General features: G+C 45.1%; 1 protein-coding gene across 6 annotated transcripts in view; it reads right to left on the reverse strand.

The window, feature by feature from the left end:
* Nucleotides 1-6,419: 6,419 nt before the first annotated feature.
* SLC1A6 (solute carrier family 1 member 6) overlaps nucleotides 6,420-20,029 on the reverse strand; it is a 30,454-nt gene continuing 16,844 nt past the window's right edge. For 4 of the 6 annotated variants that reach the window (XM_034944478.3, XM_034944476.3, XM_034944477.3 and 1 more), the window contains exons 6-10: nucleotides 18,421-18,764; nucleotides 12,869-13,102; nucleotides 10,529-10,723; nucleotides 9,322-9,456; nucleotides 6,420-6,781 (exon numbers count right to left, since the gene is read on the reverse strand). In XM_034944478.3, coding sequence (XP_034800369.1) covers nucleotides 6,586-6,781; nucleotides 9,322-9,456; nucleotides 10,529-10,723; nucleotides 12,869-13,102; nucleotides 18,421-18,764 — 1,104 coding nt within the window. In that variant the 3' untranslated portion in view covers nucleotides 6,420-6,585. Of the gene's footprint in view, nucleotides 6,782-9,321; nucleotides 9,457-10,528; nucleotides 10,724-12,868; nucleotides 13,103-17,728; nucleotides 18,765-20,029 lie in introns of those variants that run through there. The other 2 variants (XM_055104181.2, XR_004667744.2) reach the window with 2 other exon arrangements.

A 20,029-nucleotide genomic window follows, 5' to 3' on the forward strand; every position in this document is an offset into this window, starting at 1 on the left:
TTTACAGAGATGTTTTTTGAGGTTACGTGAATAAAAATAACTCAAAGAGTTTCCTCCTTTTTTTATCTGATTCACTTTCCTTTCAGTCACACCAACTTTACTTAACTTTTCTACTCTTTCACAACATGGGTTCTTTGAATTTCAGAGCAATGTCTCACCCATTTTTGCAATCACAATGCCTAGCACAGTTATTGATAAGGAGTTCATGTTTACATGATATTTGTCAAATGGAGTAGAAAAATAGATGAGTGGATGGTTAAATATAAAATAAGATCTGGACCAGAAAAATACAAATTGATTAATCTGATTAGAGGTTTTGGCCAAGCATGGTGCTGCATGCCTGTAGTTTCAGCTACTCAGGAAGCTGAGATGGGAGGATGGCTTGAACCCAGGAGGTTGAGGCTGCAGTGAGCTGTGATTATGCCACTGTACTCCAGCCTGGGTGACAGAGTGAGACTCTGTTTCTAAATAATAATAATAATTAATTAAGTTGTTGAGCCAGAAACAAAATTCAAGGTTATTGATGTTGATATTAATAACACTTTATATACCAGAACAGTTTAAGAGCTTTATATACATTACCTCATTTAATTTTTCCAATAACTCTTTTATGTGATTAGTATTATTTCTCAAATTTACAACTAAAAAAGTAAGAGCTTATGGTAAGTAGGTAATTAGCTCAAGGTAATGAATGAAGCGACAAGGTTCAAATGCAGGGCTGTATGAATCAGACAGCTCTCCCAGGGATTATGTTGTGTTATTGTGGAGTCCTAGTTAGGGAAAAGGAGTCAGGCTGGCAAGACCAAGGGAAAGCAAAAAGAAGCAGATAGAAGTCTGCCTTTCTTCATGGTCCCGGACACAAAGCCCTCCTGTGCAAAACACTCACAATCTTCCTGCACTCAGCTATCACCAGACCCTTGGCTGATATAAACATTGCAAATTAGCTCACTGCAACCTTGGCGTTATCAATACTGTACAAAGCCCTCTTCAGCACACAGCACAAGCACTGTCTTATAAAATCCCCAGCAAGCTTTTGTCCTTCGCAGTCAGCTCCTCTATTGCTGGCCTGCCCATTGCTTCCTTGCAATGTATTTTCATACTTTTTCCAATAAATCTGCCTTTCTTTACCTACAACTGTGTTGGTAAATTCTTCTTATCCTCCACACCACCAGCCCCAGACAGTCGCCACTCACCCACGACAGTTACCTCTAGTCAAACCTTCTAATAATAATAGTTAAACCTCAAAGGAACCAGGAATTCTCTGACATAAATTCTTACTTCTGGAATTATGCTCCCCAACCAAGAAATATTCTGTGTCTGGGGGCTGCAGCCTCAGAAATAAATGAAACCCAAGAGTAAGATTTATTGTTTCCTTTGATATTTTAATTTGACTTCCTTTGATTGTTCATGAAAATGAGCACATTTTTGTGCTCGATCTTTTTGTGTTCGATGTTTTTATAGTAACTCTTTTTTCCAGCTTTACTGAGGTATAATTGATGAATAAACATTGTACTTATTCAAGGTGTATAATGATTTGATATATGTATACATTGTGTAGTGATTTACTTGCATTTATTTTTACTAAATTTTGAGTTTACCTCCATTGATCATTTATAATCTTAGACTTTTTAAAATTCTAGTTCACTTAAAGCAGTTTTTAAATTTTTATTCTTAATCATGGATACACAATAGCTGTACATATTTATGGGGTACACATAATTTTTTTTTTTTTTTGAGACAGAGTCTTGCTCTGTCACCCAGGCTGGAGTGCAGTGGCGCAATCTCGGCTCACTGCAAGCTCTGCCTCCCGGGTTCATGCCATTCTCCTGCCTCAGCCTCCTGAGTAGCTGGGACTACAGGCACCTGCCACCACACCTGGCTAACTTTTTGTATTTTTAGTAGAGACGGGGTTTCACTGTGTTAGCCAGGATGGTCTCGATCTCCTGACCTCGTGATCCACCCACCTCGGCCTCCCAAAGTGCTAGGTTTACAGGCGTGAGCCACCGCACCTGGCCACATATGAAATTTTTACACATACAATATATATGGATCAAATCAATGTAATTGGGGTATCTATCGCTTCAAGTATTTATCATTTCTTATTGTTATAAACATTCCAATTCCACTTTTTTAGTTATTTTGAAATATACAATAAATTATTGTTAACTATAGTCACCCTGTTGTGCTTCCAAATACTAGATTTTGTTCCTTCTAACTGTAGTTTTGTACTCATTAACTCCCTTCTTTATCCTCCCTCCCTCCTTACTGCCCCTCCTAGCTTCTGGTAACCATCATTCTACTCTGTTTCCATGAGTTCAGTTTCTTCAGCTCCCACATACAAGTGAGAACATGTAATGTGTTTTTCCGTGCCTGGCTTATTTCTTTTGTTGTTGTTGTTTGGTTTTTGCTTTTTTTTTTTTTGAGACGGACTTTTGCTCTTGACACCCAGGTTAGAGTGCAATGGTGCGATCTCGGCTCACTGCAACCCCCACCTCGCGGGTTCAAGCCATTCTATCTGCCTCAGCCTCCCGAGTAGCTGGGATTACAGGCAGCCACCACCACGTCCGGCTAATTTTTTTATTTTTCGTAGAGACCAGGTTTCATCATGTTGACCAGGCTGGTCTTGAACTCCTGACCTCAGGTGATCTGCCCGCCTCAGCCTACCAAAGTGCTGGGATTATAGGCGTGAGCCACCAAGCCCGGCCGCCTAGCTTATTTCATTTAACATCATGTCCTCCAGCTCCACCCATGTTGTTGTAAATGATAGGATCTCTCATTAATTTTTATGACTGAATAGTGCTCCATTGTGTATATGTAACACATTTTCTTTATCCATTCATCTGTTGATGAACACTTAGTTGGATTCCAAATCTTAGCTATTGTGAGTAGTGCTGAAACAAACATGAGAGTGTATAAAAGACATCTCTTTTATGTATGTATTTATTAAATATTTCCACAGCTTTCCATTCATCTTTTATTAACTTTATTGTTTTACTTGCAGCTGTTTAATATGTTTGAGTCCATCAGTTATCTTCTCAGTTCTCTTCTTTTCTCTTTCTTCCATCTGGATTTCTGCTCAGAGGGTTAATCTATCTTTTTTTCTAGAATTCTGCTGCTATTTGACATTTTTCCTCCAACTTCATTCTATTATGGTGGTTGATGTTAAGATAGGAATTTAAGTTGATTTTGCTCCCCAATTAATAACCAATTATCCAAGTACCATTTTTAACGTCCTTCCTTCCCTCAATCAAAAAATTGATTTTTTTTCTTTTTCCTTTTCTTTTTCTTTTTCTTTTTTCTTTTTTTTTTTGAGGTGGAGTTTCACTCTTGCCACCCAGGCTGGAGTGCAATGGCGCAATCTCAGCTCACTGCAACTTCTGCCTCCCGGGTTCAAGTGATTCTCCTGCCTCAGCCTCCCAAGTAGCTGGGATTACAGGCACCCGCCACCACACTCAGCTAATTGTTGTATTTTTAGTAAAGACGGGGTTTCACCATGTTGGCCAGGCTGGTCTCTAACTCCTGACCTCAGGTGGTCCACCCGCCTCAGCCTCCCAAAAAGTGCTGGGATTATAGGCGAGAGCCACCACGGCCGGCCCCCTCATTGATTTTAATGTCACTTCTATAATATAGTAGCTTATTTTACTGAATTTGTTTTCCATTATCCAGCAGCATTGGTATACAGTCATGCCCCACATGATGATGTTTTGGCCTAAGACAGACCACATATATTATGGTAAACCCATAAGATTATAATGGAGCTGAAAATTTTCTTTTCTTTTTTTTTTTTTTCTTTTTTCGAGACGGAGTCTTGCTCTGTCGCCCAGGCTGGAGTGCAGTGGCACAATCTCAGCTCACTGCAACCTCCGCCTCCTGGGTTCAAGCAATTGTCTTTCCTCAGCCTCCCGAGTAGCTGGGATTACAGACGCCCACCACCATGCTTGGCTAATTTTTGTATTCTGAGTAGAGACGAGGTTTCACCGTGTTGGCCAGGCTGCTCTCCAACTCTTGACCTCGTGATCCACCTGCCTTGGCCTCCCAAAGTGCTGGGATTACAGGCGTGAGCCACTGCGCCCGGCCCGGAGCTGAATTTTCTAAAGCCTAATGACTTCATAGTCACTGTACTTCAGAATGCAACACATTACTCACACATTTGTGTCAACAAATCTACTGTTCCACCTGCTGTATAAAAGGCAAGCACATACAAGTATGTATAGTGCAGAATACTTGACAATGAAAATAAACGACTATGTTACTGATGTGTGTACTTACTATATTATACTTTTTTATCACTATTTTAAAGGTTACTCCTTCTACTTATTAAAAGAAAAAGTTAACCAAAAAACAGCCTCAAGCATGTCCTTCAGAAGATATTCTAAAAGAAGGCATTGTTAATACAGGAGATGGCAACTCCGTGCGTGGTATTGCCCCTGAAGACCTTCCAGTGGGACAAGATGTGGAGGTAGAAGACAGTAATACTGATGATCCTGACCCTGTGTAGGCCTAGGTTAATGCGTATGTTACAAATTTTTTAAACAGAAAAAAAAAACATATAGAATAAGAATATAAAGAAAAAACATTTTTGTACAGCTGTACAATGTATTTATTTTAAGCTACCCGTTATTACAAAACAGTCCAAAAGTGGTTTTTTATTGTTGTTGTTGTTGTTCTGTTTGGTTTTATTTATTTATCTTTTTTTTTTTTTTTGAGATGGGATCTGGCTCTGCAGCTCAGGCAGGAGTGCAGTGGTGCAATCTCGGCCCACTGCAACCTCCACCTCCCGGGTTCAAGTGATTCTTCCTGTCTCAGCCTCCTGAGTAGCTGGGATTACAAGCGGCCACCACCACACCCGGCTAATTTTTGTATTTTTAGTAGCGACAGGGTTTCGCCATGTTGGCCAGGCTGGTCTTGAACTCCTGACCTCAGGTAATCTGCCCGTAATCCCAGCACTTTGGGAGGCCAGGGCCTGCGGATCACTTGAGGTCAGGAGTTTGAGACCAGCCTGACCAACATGGCGAAACTCCCGTCTCTACTAAAAATACAAAAATTAGCCAGGCATGGTGGTGAGCACCTGTAATCTCAGCTACTCGGGAGACTGAGGCAGGAGAATCGCTTGAACCTGGGAGGTGAAGGTTGCAGTGAGCCGAGATCTTGCCACTGTACTCCAGCCTGGGTGACAGAAAAAGACTTTGTCTGGAAAAAAAAAAAAATATATATATATATATATATATATATATATATACACACACACACACACGTATATATATATATATACACACATGTATATATATATACACACACGTATATACACACACGTATATATATACACACACATATATATACACACACGTGTATATATATACACAGACGTGTATATATACGTATATATGTATATATATATACACGTGTATATATATGTGTATATATATATACTGATACTTTGCTGATTTTAATCTGTACCCTTCACTGTAATAAACCATAACTGGGAGTATGATAGCTTTTCTGAGTTCTACGAGTCTTTTTATTTTATTTTATTTTTTTGTTTTTTGAGACAGGGTCTCCCTCTGTTGCCCAGGCTGGAGTGTGGTGGTGCTATCTCGGCTCACTGTAACCTTTGCCTGCGGGGCTCAACTCACTTCAGCCTCCCGAATAGCTGGGACTACAGGTGCCCTCTACCGCGCTTGGCTAGTTTTTGTATTTTTAGTAGAGATGGGGTTTTGCCATTTTGCCCTGGCTGGTTTCAAACTCCTGGACTCAAGCAATCCTCCTGCCTTGGCCGCTGAAAGTGCTGGGATTGTAGGTGTGAATCACCACGCCTGTCTTGAATTCTATGAGTCTTTCTTTTTTTTTTTTTTTTTTTGAAACGGAGTCTCGTTCTGTTGCCAGGCTGGAGTGCAGTGGCACCAATCTCAGCTCACTGCAACCTCCGCCTCCTGGGTTCAAGTGATTCTCCTGCCTCAGCCTCCTGAGTAGCTGGGACTACAGGCGCCTGCCACCACGCCTGGCTAATTTTTTGTATTTTAGTAGAGACTGGGTTTCACCATGTTGGCCAGGCTGGTCTCGATCTCCTGACCTCATGATCTTCCCGCCTCAGCCTTCCAAAGTGCTGGGATTACAGGCGGGAGCCACCACGCCCGACCCTGAATTCTATGGGCCTTTCTAGTTAATTGCTGAACCTAAAGGTGGTCTTGGGGGACCCCTGACACAGAGACCATGGATATTGTTTTATCAGGAGAAATAATGGTTTTTCTTTACCTTCTTCTTCCGCCACTCTTTGAGAATGTAAGAAACATGAGTTGACCACTCTTCTTGTTGAAGCTGAAGCTTCCCTTCTCCCCAAACCTAGGAGAAACGTTTCTTCCCCTCCCTTGCTCACGCCGTCCTTCAAGCCCTCAGCATGTGCTCAGAGAGAAACAGAGACCTTATATACCTTTCATTCCTGCTCCTTTATTTCACTTTTCCCTCCCCCCTAAATGAGTCAAGCAGAACGTGTGTTCAGCCCACGGTCAGTTGGGCAACAGATGTGTCACCAGGACTCCCCTCCCCAGCCCCCTTCCCTCCTCTCTGGGGGGCAGAGCTGGAGGCCCCTCACATAGCACTCTCGTTGCCTCCCCGTCCCCGGGATGCCCCCTTCTCCTGTGCCATGAGGGACTTGTAGGGTTTCCCCAGGCTGGGGAGGGTGAGCTCAGCTTCCTGAAGCTCCAGCTCCCGCTGAGACAAGTGCTCGATGACAGCCGCTCCAATTGAGTCCCCCAGTACGTTGGTCATTGTGCGAAGCCGGTCACTGGTACAGGGAAAAAAGAAGCTGCCATTAATGGGGGCTTGAAAAGCTTCACAGAAAGAGGGTGCAGCAGAGGGGGGTCCCTGTGCCAGGGAGTCAGAGGGCTCCCATTGCAGTACAATCCATGACCACATGTCCCCAAGCAGGTTCTTCCCCCTCTCTGCCCTGTTTCTCCTACTAACAAACAGGATGGACCAGCTCTGAGATGTTCATGTTTGATCTTAGATGTGATATTTTTTTAAAAATGAGGCTGGGTGTGGTTTAAAGAAAAAAGATCATATCATTAAAAAGATATGATCCCAGCACTTTGGGAGGCTGACAGGCAGAAGAATTGCTTGAGACCAGGAGTTCAAGACCAGCCTGGGCAACATAGCAAGACCCCGTCTCTACATAGAATAACTTTAAAACACAGCCTGGGATGGTAGCATGTGCCTGTAGTCCCAGCTACTTGGGAGGCTGAGATGGGAGGGTCACTTGAGCCCAGGACGTCAAGGCTGCAGTGAGCTATGATCATGCCACTCCACTCCAGCCTAGATGACAGAACAAGACCCTGTCTCTCAAAAAAAAGAAAATGAGGCAGGGCGTGGTGGCTCATGCTTATAATCCCAGCACAAGGCGGGCGGATCACAAGGTCAGGAGTTGGAGACCGGCCTGACCAACATAGTGAAACTCCGTCTCTACTAAAAATACAAAAAAAAAAAAAAAAAATTAGCTGGGCATGGTGGCATGCCCAGTAGTAATCCCAGCTACTCGGGAGGCTGAGGCAGGAGAATCACTTGAACCTGGGAGGCAGAGGTTGCAGTGAGCTGAGATCGAGCCACTGCACTCCAGCTTGGGTGACAGAGCAAGACTCTGTCTCACAAAAAAAAAAAAAAAAAAAGAAAGAAAGAAAGAAAAGAGAAAAATGAACATCTCATGCAGATGATTAAGGATTATGAACTGAAAAGCACATAGAATCCGGAATGGTAAACCAGGGCAGGCCTGAGTCAATACAGGTGTAGAATAGGGCAGGCTGAAGATTATAAAATTGGAACTCAGGCTCAGCTGACAGCTCCCATGTGGGAATGAAAGTCCAGGCTTCCTTTAATGTAAACCTCCTGGTTTTGTTGTTGTTGCTGGTTTTTGTTTTTGTTTTTGTTTTTTGAGATGGTGTTTCACTCCTGTTGCCCAGGCTGGAGTGCAGTGGTGCGATCTCGGCTCACTGCAACCTCCACCTCCCAGGTTCAAGTGATTCTGCTGTCTCAGCCTCCTGAGTAGCTGAGATTATAGGCGCCCACCACTAGGCCCGGCTAATTTTTGATATTTTTAGTAGAGATGGGGTTTCACCATGTTGGCCAGGCTGGTCTTGAACTCCTGACCTCAGGTGATCTGCCCACCTTGGCCTCCCAAAGTGCTGGGATTACAGGCGTAAGCCACCACACCCGGCCTGTTTTTGTGTTTTTGAAACAGAGTGTTGCTCTGTCACACAGGCTGGAGTGCAGTCATGTGATCTTGGCTCACTGCAGCCTCAACCTCCCAGGTTCAAGAGTTGCTCCCACCTCAGCCTCCCAAGCAGCTGGGACTACAGGTGCGCCACCACACCCAGCTAATTTTTGTATTTTTTGTAGAGATGGGACTTGCCATGTTGCCCAGGCTGGTCTTGAACTCCTGAACTCAAGCAATCCACCTGCTTTGGCCTCCCAAAGTGCTGGGATTACAGGCACATGTCACTGTGTCCTACCTGTAAACCTCCTGTTTTTAAAAATTGAGATTTAAATATATATTTGCAGCTGGGAGTAGCAGCTCACACCTGTAGTCCCAACTACTTGGGAGGCTGAAGCAAGAGGATTGCTTAAGCTAAGGAGTTCAAGGCCAGCCTGGGCAACACAGCAAAACGTAATCTCAAAAAAAAAAAAAAAAAAAATAACAAATCCCAGCACTTTGGGAGGCCGAGGCAGGTGGATCACGAGGTCAGGAGATCGAGACCATCCTGGCTAACATGGTGAAACCCCATCTCTACTGAAAATACAAAAAACCAAAAAATTAGCCAGGCATGGTGGCGGGCGCCTGTAATCCCAGCTACTTGGGAGGCTGAGGCAGGAGAATGGCGTGAACCCAGGAGGCAATCTCATCTCACTGCTACCTCCACCTCCCAGGTTCAAGCGATTCTCCTGCCTCAGCCTCCTGAGCAGCTGGGATTACAGGCACGTGCCACCACGCCCAGCTAATTTTGTTTTTTGTTTGTTTGTATTTTTAGTAGAGACACCGCACCCGGCCTGGATCACCTTTCGGTGACTTCTACATAAAACAGGTAAAAGAGGAGTTTTTCTGCCTGATAGGTAAAGCCCCCATTGCTTGTCTCCAACCCTACTTCCCAAAGATAACTGTGGGATTTGGGGTCCAGAGGCCATGGATTGGAGGCCTCTCCAAGGCCTCCTTTTCACTTGAAAATTCTGGATCACTGCATCTTTGCTGGAATAAAAGTCCACAGGTCGAGGACGTTGCAGGGGAAAGCAGTGTGTGCAGAAGCAGGAGCACCAGGGTCCAGCCTAGAGAACACTCACAGGAACCAGTCCACGGCGATGATGAGCGTGATGTCTTCCGTGGGCAAGCCGACCGACGTAAGCACAATGACCATGGTGACCAGACCCGCCTGGGGGATGCCAGCAGCCCCAACACTGGCTGCTGTGGCCGTGATGCTGCAGGGGGAGGGAGAACATGGGGAGCAGATGGAGGGAAGAAGGCGATGAGGAAGAGAGAGGAAAAGGACAGAGAGAAGGGAAGAGATCAGCTCCCCAAGGCATTTTAAATTAAATACCCAAGCCAGACACAGAGAGAAAAATACTGCTTGATGCCTCGCCTCGCCTCGCCTCACCTCGATCCCCACCCGCCCCGCCCCTCCCCTCCTCACCTCACCTTGCCCCTGCCTCGCCTCCTCTCTCTCTCTCCCAGGCTGAAGTGCAGTGGTGTTATCTCAGCTCACTGCAACTCACTACTCAATCCCACCTTAACCTCCTGAGTAGCTGGGACCACAGGCACATGCCACAACGCCTGGTTAATTTTTAGTAGAGATGGGGTTTCACCATGTTGGCCAGGCTGGTCTCGAACTCCTGACCACCTCGAACTCCTGATCCACCCACCTCGGCCTCCCAAAGTGCCGGAATTACAGGTGTGAGCCACCGCGCCCGACAGAGCTTACATTCTAGTATGGGAAGCAGGCAATAAACAAAATGAATAACTAAAATTCATACTATATGGAGATAGTACTACATGGGGAAACAGTGCCTCCTTAGCAAGACCCGATATGCCATTTTAAACAGGGCTTCCCTGAAAAAGTAACGCTGAAGACCTGAAGGAGATGACAATGTTCACTGTTATTTTTATAATGACTAAGTTGGAACCACTGGATGATGGGACCTATAAATACAGGAATAAATAAATGTATAGAGCCTACAAATATAAGAATCTATATACAAGAACCTCGGGTTATCAGGATGCACCAGCCATGCTTTGGAAAACACTGGACAAATGGATCTCCCACGTGAGAGGGAAACTGACAGGAACGTCTTGGCAGCTCCTGACAGCCTCAGGTGGCAACTTTACCTTTCACCTACCTCATCCGGCATTGGGCTCTTCCCACATCCCCCTTCCAACATCCGTGGGCTCCTCTGAGCTCCAGCTGCGGCCCCCTCCTCCCTCCCCAACCCTCCCAGCCAAGCTGATGACCGCTTAAGTCTCACCTGCTGGCAGGTCCTACCCAAGCCCCCTCACCTGATGGTTGTGATCTGACCCAGGTTGAGCTCGTAGTTGTTAACTTGAGCAATGAAGATGGCAGCCAGGGCCTCGTAGAGGGCAGTGCCATCCATGTTGACCGTGGCGCCCACGGGCAGGACGAACCTGGTGATGCGGCGGTCCACACCCAGGCCCTCCTCCAGGCAGCGGAAGGTGATGGGCAGCGTTGCCGAGCTGGGGGAAAGAGCCCAGGGCTGAGGACGGGGCGTGGCCTGGTGGGGGCGGGGCTGGGAACAGGGTGTGGCCTAGTGGGGCAGGGCAGAGAATGGGGCGTGGCCGAAGAAAGGCTGGGGAACAGGGCGTGACCTAGTGGGGCACGGCTGAGAATGGGTAGGGCTGGGTCACATGGGCGGGGCTGAGAACAGGGGAGGAGTAGGTGAGGCGGGGCTCAGAGCAGGACGTGGCCAGGTGAGGAAGAGCTGAGAATAGGGCGTGGCAAGGCAGGGCGGGGCTCAGAGCAGGGCATGGGCTGGGCGTGGCCTGGGCAGAAATGAGCCCAAGGAGCGTTCCCCTTGAGAACATTGAGCAGGCCAGGTGGGGGGCTCTGCAAGATGCAGAAGACAAGGGTATAACATTTCAGAGGCTGATAACTGTACAAAGGAAAGGAGCAACTCCTCATGATACAGGAAGAAAACAGCAATGAGGGTCTCCCAAGCTGAAGATCTCTTCACCCACTTAAAGCCAATAGCTAAGGCCAATGACTACACACTAGTTGATGGCACTGGTTCGTTCTACCTATCCATTTCCAGAAAGGACAGGACCAAAGGTCTGCTGACTTCAGGGAGGGCCCCTACTCCAGACTCCCCTGTTTGCACCAGCATTGACCTCAGCTGTGCTAACTTTCTCTATCCATCTACCCGCCACGTCTTATCGGAGAAAAGTGACCTAATTGATTGGCGAGTTTAGTCAAAGAAGTGGGCATCTCATTTGGGGTAAGTCTGTCCACAAGGCGTGTGTTCTGTGGTCAGCTTTACATCATACAGTTGGAATCCTGGACTCATAAGAGAGTCTCTGGGTGTCCAACTCAGTGGTGACTATGTGAGTTTAATTCTAGGATACAGTGACATCAGTCTTACGTAGCCATAGACCAAGAGGCACATTCCCTGACCAGCGTTATGGGCAATTTTAAAAATTATATTTTTGACCAGGTGCAGTGGTTCGTGCCTGTAATCACAGCACTTTGGGAGAGTGAGACGGGCAGATCACTTGAGCTCAGGAGTTCAAGACAAGCCATAGCCAACATGGCAAAACCCCATCTCTACCAAAAAAAAAAAAAAAAAAAAAAAAAAACTTAGCCGGGAGGGCTAAAAAATTAGCCAGGAGGACTGGAATCAGGCACCTGTGATTCCAGCTACTTGGGAGGCTGAGGTGGGAGGATCACTTGAGCCTGGGAGGTGGAGGTTGCAGTGAGTGGAGATCACACCACTGCACTCTAGCCTGGGTGATAGAGTGAGGCCTCATGTCAAACGAAAAAGAAAAAGAAAAAAAAGATATTTTTGGCCGGGCGTGGTGGCTTACACATGTAATCCCAGCACTTTGAGAGGCCAAGGTGGGCAGATCACATGAGGCCAGGTGTGCGAGACCAGCCTGGCTAACATGGCAAAACCCCATCTCTACTAAAAATACAAAAATTAGCCAGGTGTGGTGGTGCATGCCTGTAGTCCCAGCTACTTGGGAGGCTGAGGCAGGAGAATCACTTGAACCCAAGAGGCGGAGCTTGCAGTGAGCCAGGATCACACCACTGCACTCCAGCCTGGGTGACAGAGTGAGACTCTGTCTCAAAAAAAAGAAAAAAAAATTCTTCCATCTTTGTGGCTGTTGTGCTACTTTTCAAATTTGTTTTTGAATTGGGATGATGCTCTTAATTAATCCCCTAAAACTACAAAAGAAGAAGAGGAGGAGGAAGAGGAGGAAGAAGAAAAAGGAGGAAGAGGATGAAGGCGAAGAAGAAGGAGGAGGAGAAGGAAGAAGCAGCAGCCAAGAGGTCTCCCAGACACCATCTCACAAGTGGAGATGACACCCTCTGAGCTAGGAAATGACTGAGCTCATGGGGCATCCTGGAACCTTCCCTCTTAACCTCAAAACTGGTACCTGGTTCTCCTCCACAGAAAGTTAAAAAACAGGAAAGGAGAAAAGGAGACCAGGAGAGCCAGCCCAGGACAATGACTGGACCCTAGGTGTTGACATTATGAGCCCTGGACATTGTTGGACGACTCAGAAGAGGTGTTTAAGGAATGGAGAGGGCAGGTGCCTTAGGAGAGGACATGAAGGACAGAAGTGCAACCAGGAATGGTGCTGGGGTGGGGAGCAAGGCCATACCTGGAAGACGTGCCCATAGCGGTGATGAGGGCTTGTAGCATGCCCCCAATGAAGGGGAAGGGGTTCCGGTGAGTGACGAGGAAGTAGATGAGGGGAAGGACAATGCCGGCATGGAGGAACAGGCCCACGATGACGGTCAGGGTGTACATGCCCAGCTGACCCCCCAGGACAGCCATGTCTTCCATCTCCAGAATCTTCCCAGCAATCAGGAACAGGATGCCCACAGGTGCATACCTGTGTGAGGGAGCCACATACCTGTCAGGGCTCCCTCCTGACTTCCCTTGCAGGTCTGAAGGTGGCATCCCCAAGGCTTTGCCCATATAGGGCCCTGGAGCCACACAATACCCATGATACGGCACCCTACTCCATCCCAGTCTTCCCCGTACACTAATGAATGCCACCGGGCCCCATGAATGAAGCCCACCTCCTCCTCCTCCTGCTCTTCCACATCTCCCCACCATGGTAGAAAAGTTCCTACAACTCCAGGATATACAACCTTTCAGGTCTCTCCTGTATCTACTCCCCATTCAAGCCCTCTCAATCCTGCCCCAAATAATCACTACCTTCAGTTTCCTTCCTTAGACATTGCCAAGACATTCCCTGTCTCTGGCCTTCTAAGCTTCCCTTATCTTCTGCCCCCAACTGTTTGTTCCACATTTGAAACGTGTATGCCCCTATTCTCTTCCCTATCAGTGCCTGTTATCACTCATTCACCAGCCTAAGCATTTCCCTCTCAAACCACTTGTCCTATCAAAATCACCGATGTATTCATTCATTCCACAGATATTGACTGAGTACCTACTGAGTACCAGGCACATGGCTCTCGTCCTCATAGCACTTACATTCTGTTATGGACTAAATGTTTATGTCCCCTCCCCACTCCAACCAAATTCATATCTTGAGATCCTAACCCCCAATGGGATAGTATTGGGAGGTGATTAGGTCATGAGGGTGGAGCCATCATGAATGGAATTAGTGCCCATATAAAAGACACACCAGAGAGCTCCCTCCACCCTTCTGTCATTCGAAGACACAGCAAGAAGACGCCTTCCATGAACCAGAAGACAGCCCTCACCAGACATGGAATCTGTGGGTGCCTTGAACTTAGACTTCCCACCCTCCAGAGCTGTGCGAAATACATTTTTGTTCTTTAAGCCACAATGTCTATGGTATTTTTGTTACAGCAGCTGACATGAACTAAGACACATTCTAATGGGGAAAGCAGGAGGTACACATAGAAATGCACTAATTGCAAACTTCAAGTGGTGATAACAGCAAAGGAGAGTCACTGGATGGGACTGCTTCTGAGCAGATGGTCAGAGAGGGCTTTTCTGAAGAGGTGACATTTAAGCTGAGACTTGCATGATGAGAAGGTACCCTGTGTATCTGGAAGAAATCATTGCAGGCACAATGCAGGCTCTGAGATGGGCATGCACTAGGAGTGCTGGAGGACCAGAGAGAAGACCAATGTGGCTGGAGTATTGAGTAAAAAGGAGAATAGAGAAGATGAAAGAAGCAAGTTCATCAGGGCTCACCTGTTTCCCCCCATAATCCAGCCCACTGGTCAATCGTGTGAGTTTCTGCCATTGGCACCATCATCTCATTTCGAGGCTTCAATGGCTACTCCTCTTTCTTCAGAAATTGAAGTTTATGGCTGGGCGTGGTGGCTCATGCCTGTAATCCCAGCACTTTGGGAGGCCGAGGAGGGCAGATCACTTGAGGTCAGGAGTTCGAGACCAGCCTGGCCAACATGGTGAAATCCCATCTCTATTAAAAATAAAAAAATTAGTCAGGTGTGGTAGTGCACACCTGTAGTCCCAGCTACTCGGGAGGCTGAGGCAGAAGAATCACTTGAACCCAGGAGGCAGAGGTTGCAGTGAGCTGAGATCACATCACTGCACTCCAGCTTGGGCAACAGAGCCAGACTCCATCTCAAAAAAAAAAAAAAAAAATTGAAATCTACTTTGGCTCACATTCATCGTGGATGTGTTGGAGGAGGTGGGGACCTCTTGGGAAGGTGGTACAATAGCTTGAGTCAAAAATGAGGATGCACGGGGCTTCTCCAGTCACATCTGTGTTCTCCAAACTGGGCTCAGAGTTAGCCCTGGGGAGTAGTTGCTGAGTCTTCTCCAAGTCAACATGACTAGATCCACCTCTATGCTTACTCTGAGTAATCCCTCTCTCAACTTCCTCACCTCCATCCTTCCACCTCATCCCCTGCAAAATTCCTCAGCCCAAGATTAATTGTGCATGATTTCTTACCCCCTACACTCAGCCACCTGGCACATCTGGACATTTCACCCAATCATGCCAATGACACTGCTATAAATTCATTGTTCCCAATTCAGCTGAGCCTTCATTATTCCTTGTTAACTCTCTGCTTATCCTTAATAAGCTCCCCACTCCCATTCCTTTCAGATGCTTTTCCAGGCCCTCAACTTGGCCTCAAGTTCCTTATATGAAGAAAGTAAAAGTTCGTCTTCAAAGTTTCCCTTCTTGTTAAAGAATAAATCTTAAGTGTTAAAAATACTTTCTTTTAAAGACTAACTTCCTTCAAGCCTCCTTACTTTATGCTAACAACTCTTTGTTAAGCCCTATCCTATGTAGGTGTTAGACACGCTCACAGGCACATAGTACATTCTACGTCCTTGTACTTTAACCAAGATATCTGTGCTGGATGTGCTCACAGGCATGTCCCAGCTTGCAGCCTATACCCCTTCCTTATTTGGGAATGTTATTACTTTTCTAAGTCCTTTTGTAAGCAACTTCCTCTTTTCCTCTGTTTTCCATTGCTTTTACCTATTTAGAAAAGTTTTAAATTATTAGCCAGTCGGGTTTTAGTTTAGATTGTAAGGTCTGGCTCCAGCCAATGGAGACAGGACACAGTAGCAGGGACAAACTGCATAAGGGATAAAAATTGCTTCTTCCCTCCTTTGTTCAGGTGTGCTCTTGCCATTGTTCCATCTGTGATGAACACCCTTTCTGCAGAAGTAAAAATTGCCTTGCTGAGATAATTAAATTTATGTTTGAGTGCTATTTCTTTATGGCACTGGGGAATAAGCATTCTGTTTCTAAATAAACATTTTACATATGACACTATACAACTTTCCAATTGTTTGGGATGATGTACAAAGTCTTCTCCCATTTGGGATCTGACAGCCTTGTTAATATCTTCCACCACCACTCCCAACTTACCCCATGCTCTCACCTTCCTGAATGCCCCACCATTCTCCAAACAACTTAGGTACCTTCAAGCTTTGCATGTTCTCTTCTCTCTGCCTGAAATACGTCTCCCCTCTCACTGTCCAGTTGAAGTCCTACTCACCTGTCAAGACGCAGTTAACAGGTGACCTTCTTCATGACTCCCTCTTCAGGAAGGATTCACTGCGTACCCCTCTACTCACTGCTTCCTTCTCCAAGTTCCCAACATTTTTTAAATGTTCCTTTACTACAGAACCTACCACCTTGTGTTATATTGATCTACGATGTGTCTGTCTCCCCTAAGATTTTGTGAGCTCCTTGAGGATAAGGTATGAGTGCACTGTATCTCTGTACTCCAGAGGTCAAGACAAAGTCTGCCTGGGAAAATGCCTGCTGAGTGAATAAAGATATTTCTGAAGTAATAAAGGAATCTAGAGAAGGAAGGATGGAAGGAAGGAAGGAAGGAAGGAAAGAAGGAAGAAAGGAAGGGATTAACAACTGGATGAATAAGTAAGGAAATAAGCAAATGAAACAAGTTAGTAGCTGAGTGAACAAATACGTGAACAAATGAGTGAATGAAGAGAATACTTGAATAAATGAATGAAAGAATAACAAATGCATAGATGAATGAGTGGGTCCAAGAATGAATTAGAATGAATAAATGACTTAACTGAGTAAATAAACAGATGAGTCCATCAATGATTTAACTAATGCATGGATGAGTTTGTAAATAAATTTACGAGTGAATGAATACATAAATGAGTGAGTTAACTGATGCATGGAAGAATGAATAGATGAATAAGAAAATGAATGAACCGATAGAAAAATGAGAATGAATAAGTGAATAAATTGGTGAATGAAGAGATACATGAGGAAGTAAATGGGTGAATAAATCATTGCAGAAAGGTATGAATGAATGAATAGTAACTAACCAATGCATAGGAGATGAATAAATCCCTGTCACTTGTGACAACACAGATGAACCTGGAGGACATTATGCTAATTGAAATAACCAAGACACAGAAAGACAAATACCACATGATCTCACTTATCTGTGGAATCTAAACAATCAAACTCACAGAAGCAGGGAGTAAAATGGTGGTTGCCAGGGACTCGCAGGAAAGGGAGATTGTGGAGATGTTGATCAAGGGTACAAAATTTCAGTTAAATAGGAGAAATAAGTTCAAGAGATCTATTGGACAACATGGTAGGTATAGTTAAAAACAATGTATTGTGTACTTGCAAATCACAAAGAGAGTAGATTTTAAGTGGTCTCTCCTTTTTTTTTTTTTTTTTGAGACTGGGTCTCATTCTGTCACCCAGGCAATCACAACTCACTGCAGCCTCTACATCCCAGGCTCAATCTGTCCTCCCGCCTCAGCCTCCCAAGTAGCTGGGACTACAGCTGCATGCCACCACACCCAGCTAATTTTTTGGTATTTTTTGTGGTCTTGCCATGTTGCCCAGGCTGGTCTCAAATTCCTGGGCTCAAGTGATTCTCCCACCTTGGCCTCCCAAAGTGCTGAGATTATAGGCATGAGCCACCACACCCTGCCTAGATCTTAAGTGTTCTCACCACAAAAAAATAAGCATGTGAGGTAACGTCTATGTTAGTTAGCTCAACTGAACCATTCCACAATGTAGAGATATTTCAAAACATTATGTTGCACATGAAAATATATACAGTTTTTATTTGTCAATTAAAAATACATTAATTTTGCAAAATAAATAAATGAATGACCAAATAAATCCAGAAACCAATGCATGAAAGAATAAATGTAGCTGAATAAATGTCAGTGAATGGCTTGGTCAATGTATTGAAGAATGAGTGAATGAACAGATAAGCAAGGGAGTGAACAAGTGAACAAATCATTGCAGAAAAGTGTGAATGAATGAATGAGTTAGTGAGTTGGCCAGTGATTTAACCAATGCATAGACGAATGAATAAATGCATGAGGAAATGAGTAAATCAATGCACTGAAGCATGAGTATAGATGAATAAATCACTGAATGAGTGATTTCATCAATGCATAGAAGAATGAGTGAATGAACAGATGAACAAAGCAGTGAATGAATCATTGCAGAAGGACATGAATGAATGAAAGAGTGAGATATTCCATGAACTAACCAATGCATAGAAGAATGAATGAATGAACAGATGAACAAGGAAGTGAACTAGTGATGAAATCATCCCAGAAAGACATGAATGAATGAGTTGGTGAGTGGTTAAGTGAATCACCCAATACGTAAATGAATGACCAAAAGTCCCCAGCAAGCCCTTCGGCAGCTTCCCCACAGCCTGACTTCCCAGCTCTGGCTCCACCTTCCCGTGGGCACAGACCAGGACTCACCAGATAATGATGCCCACCAGCCTCATAATAGCCTCATTGAGGCTGTCGAAGAAGTCCCTGAGGACTCTGCCCTTGTGTTTCATGCCACCAATGACCAGCCCAAAGGCCACAGAGAAGACCACGAGGCCCAGGGCGTTGATGCCATTGGCGGAGCCAGGCACGGGTACAGTCTCCTCAAAGCTCAGCATCTCCTGCAGGGTACCCAAGGCCCGAGTGACATTTTCCAGGAAGCTGGTTCCGTTCTCCACTGAGAATGGAGGAGGCATGGAGGCACCCAGCTCAGACCCGTTCTCTGTCCTCACCATGGTCCTGGTTACCACCCTCGTGCTGTACTGTGTCTTGAACTGAAATAGAGAGAGATTGCACCCAGATTCAATTCAGCGGATGCATCAGAATCGCCTGGAGAAATTCCTTGAGACCACTGATTCCCAGTTCCCACACCCTGGAAGATTGATAAGATCTTCATTATCGATTATCACTCATTATTGATTATCACTCATTCAGCAGATCTGAATGAGTGAATGAATGACTTGAATAGTGCATGGAAGAATGAGCGAATGAATCAGTAAACCCATTATGAAAAATCATATGGAGCTTCCTCAAAAAATTAAAAATAGAACTACCGGCCGGGCATGGCTCACGCCTGTAATCCCAGCACTTTGGAAGGTCGAGGCAGGCGGATCATGAGGTCAGGAGTTTGAGACCATCGTGGCCAACATGGTGAAACCCTGTCTCTACTAAAAATACAAAAATTAGCTGGGTGTGGCGGTGCGTGCCTGTAGTCCCAGCCACTTGGGAGGCTGAGGCAGGAGAATCGCTTGAACCTGGGAGGCGGAGGTTGCAGTGAGCTGAGATGGTGCCACTGCACTCCAACCTGGCGACAGAGTGAGACTCCATCTCAAAAAAACAAAAAAAAAATTGAACTACCGTAGGACCAGCAATCCCACTACTGTATATATCCAAAGGAAATGAAATCAGTATCTCAAAGAGATATCTGCTCTCCCATGTTTATTGCAGTACTATTCACAATAGCCAAGATATGAAATCAACCTAAGTATCCATCAGTGAATGAATGGATACAGAACATGTGGTATACATATACAATGAAATACTATTCAGCCTTGAAAAAGGAGGGGATCCTGTCATTTGTGACAAGAGGGTTGAACCTGAAAAACACTGTGCTACGTGAAATAAGCCAGGCACAGGAAGACAAATATTGCATGCTCTCACTTATATGTGAAATTTAAAAGAGTTGGACTCATAGAAGCAGAAAATAGAATAGTGCTTACCAGGGACTGGGGAGCAGGGAAATTGGGGAGATGTTGGTAAAAGGACACAAAATTTCAGCTAGACAAGAGGAATAAGTTCAAGAGCTCTATTATACATCATGGTGACTATAGCTAATAACAATGTATTGTGTATTTGAAAATCACCAAAAGGGTAGATTTTAAGTGTTTTTATCTCAAAAAATGTTAAGTATATAAGGTAATTGATATGTTAGTAAGCTTGATTGAGCCACTCCACAATGCAGACATATTTCAAAACATCATCATACCTCATAAATACATATAGTCTTTCTGTGAATTTGAACATAAATAAATTAAAAATA

The sequence above is a fragment of the Pan paniscus genome, chromosome 20, assembly GCF_029289425.2.
Source record: "Pan paniscus chromosome 20, NHGRI_mPanPan1-v2.0_pri, whole genome shotgun sequence".
NCBI classification, from domain to species: domain Eukaryota; kingdom Metazoa; phylum Chordata; class Mammalia; order Primates; family Hominidae; genus Pan; species Pan paniscus.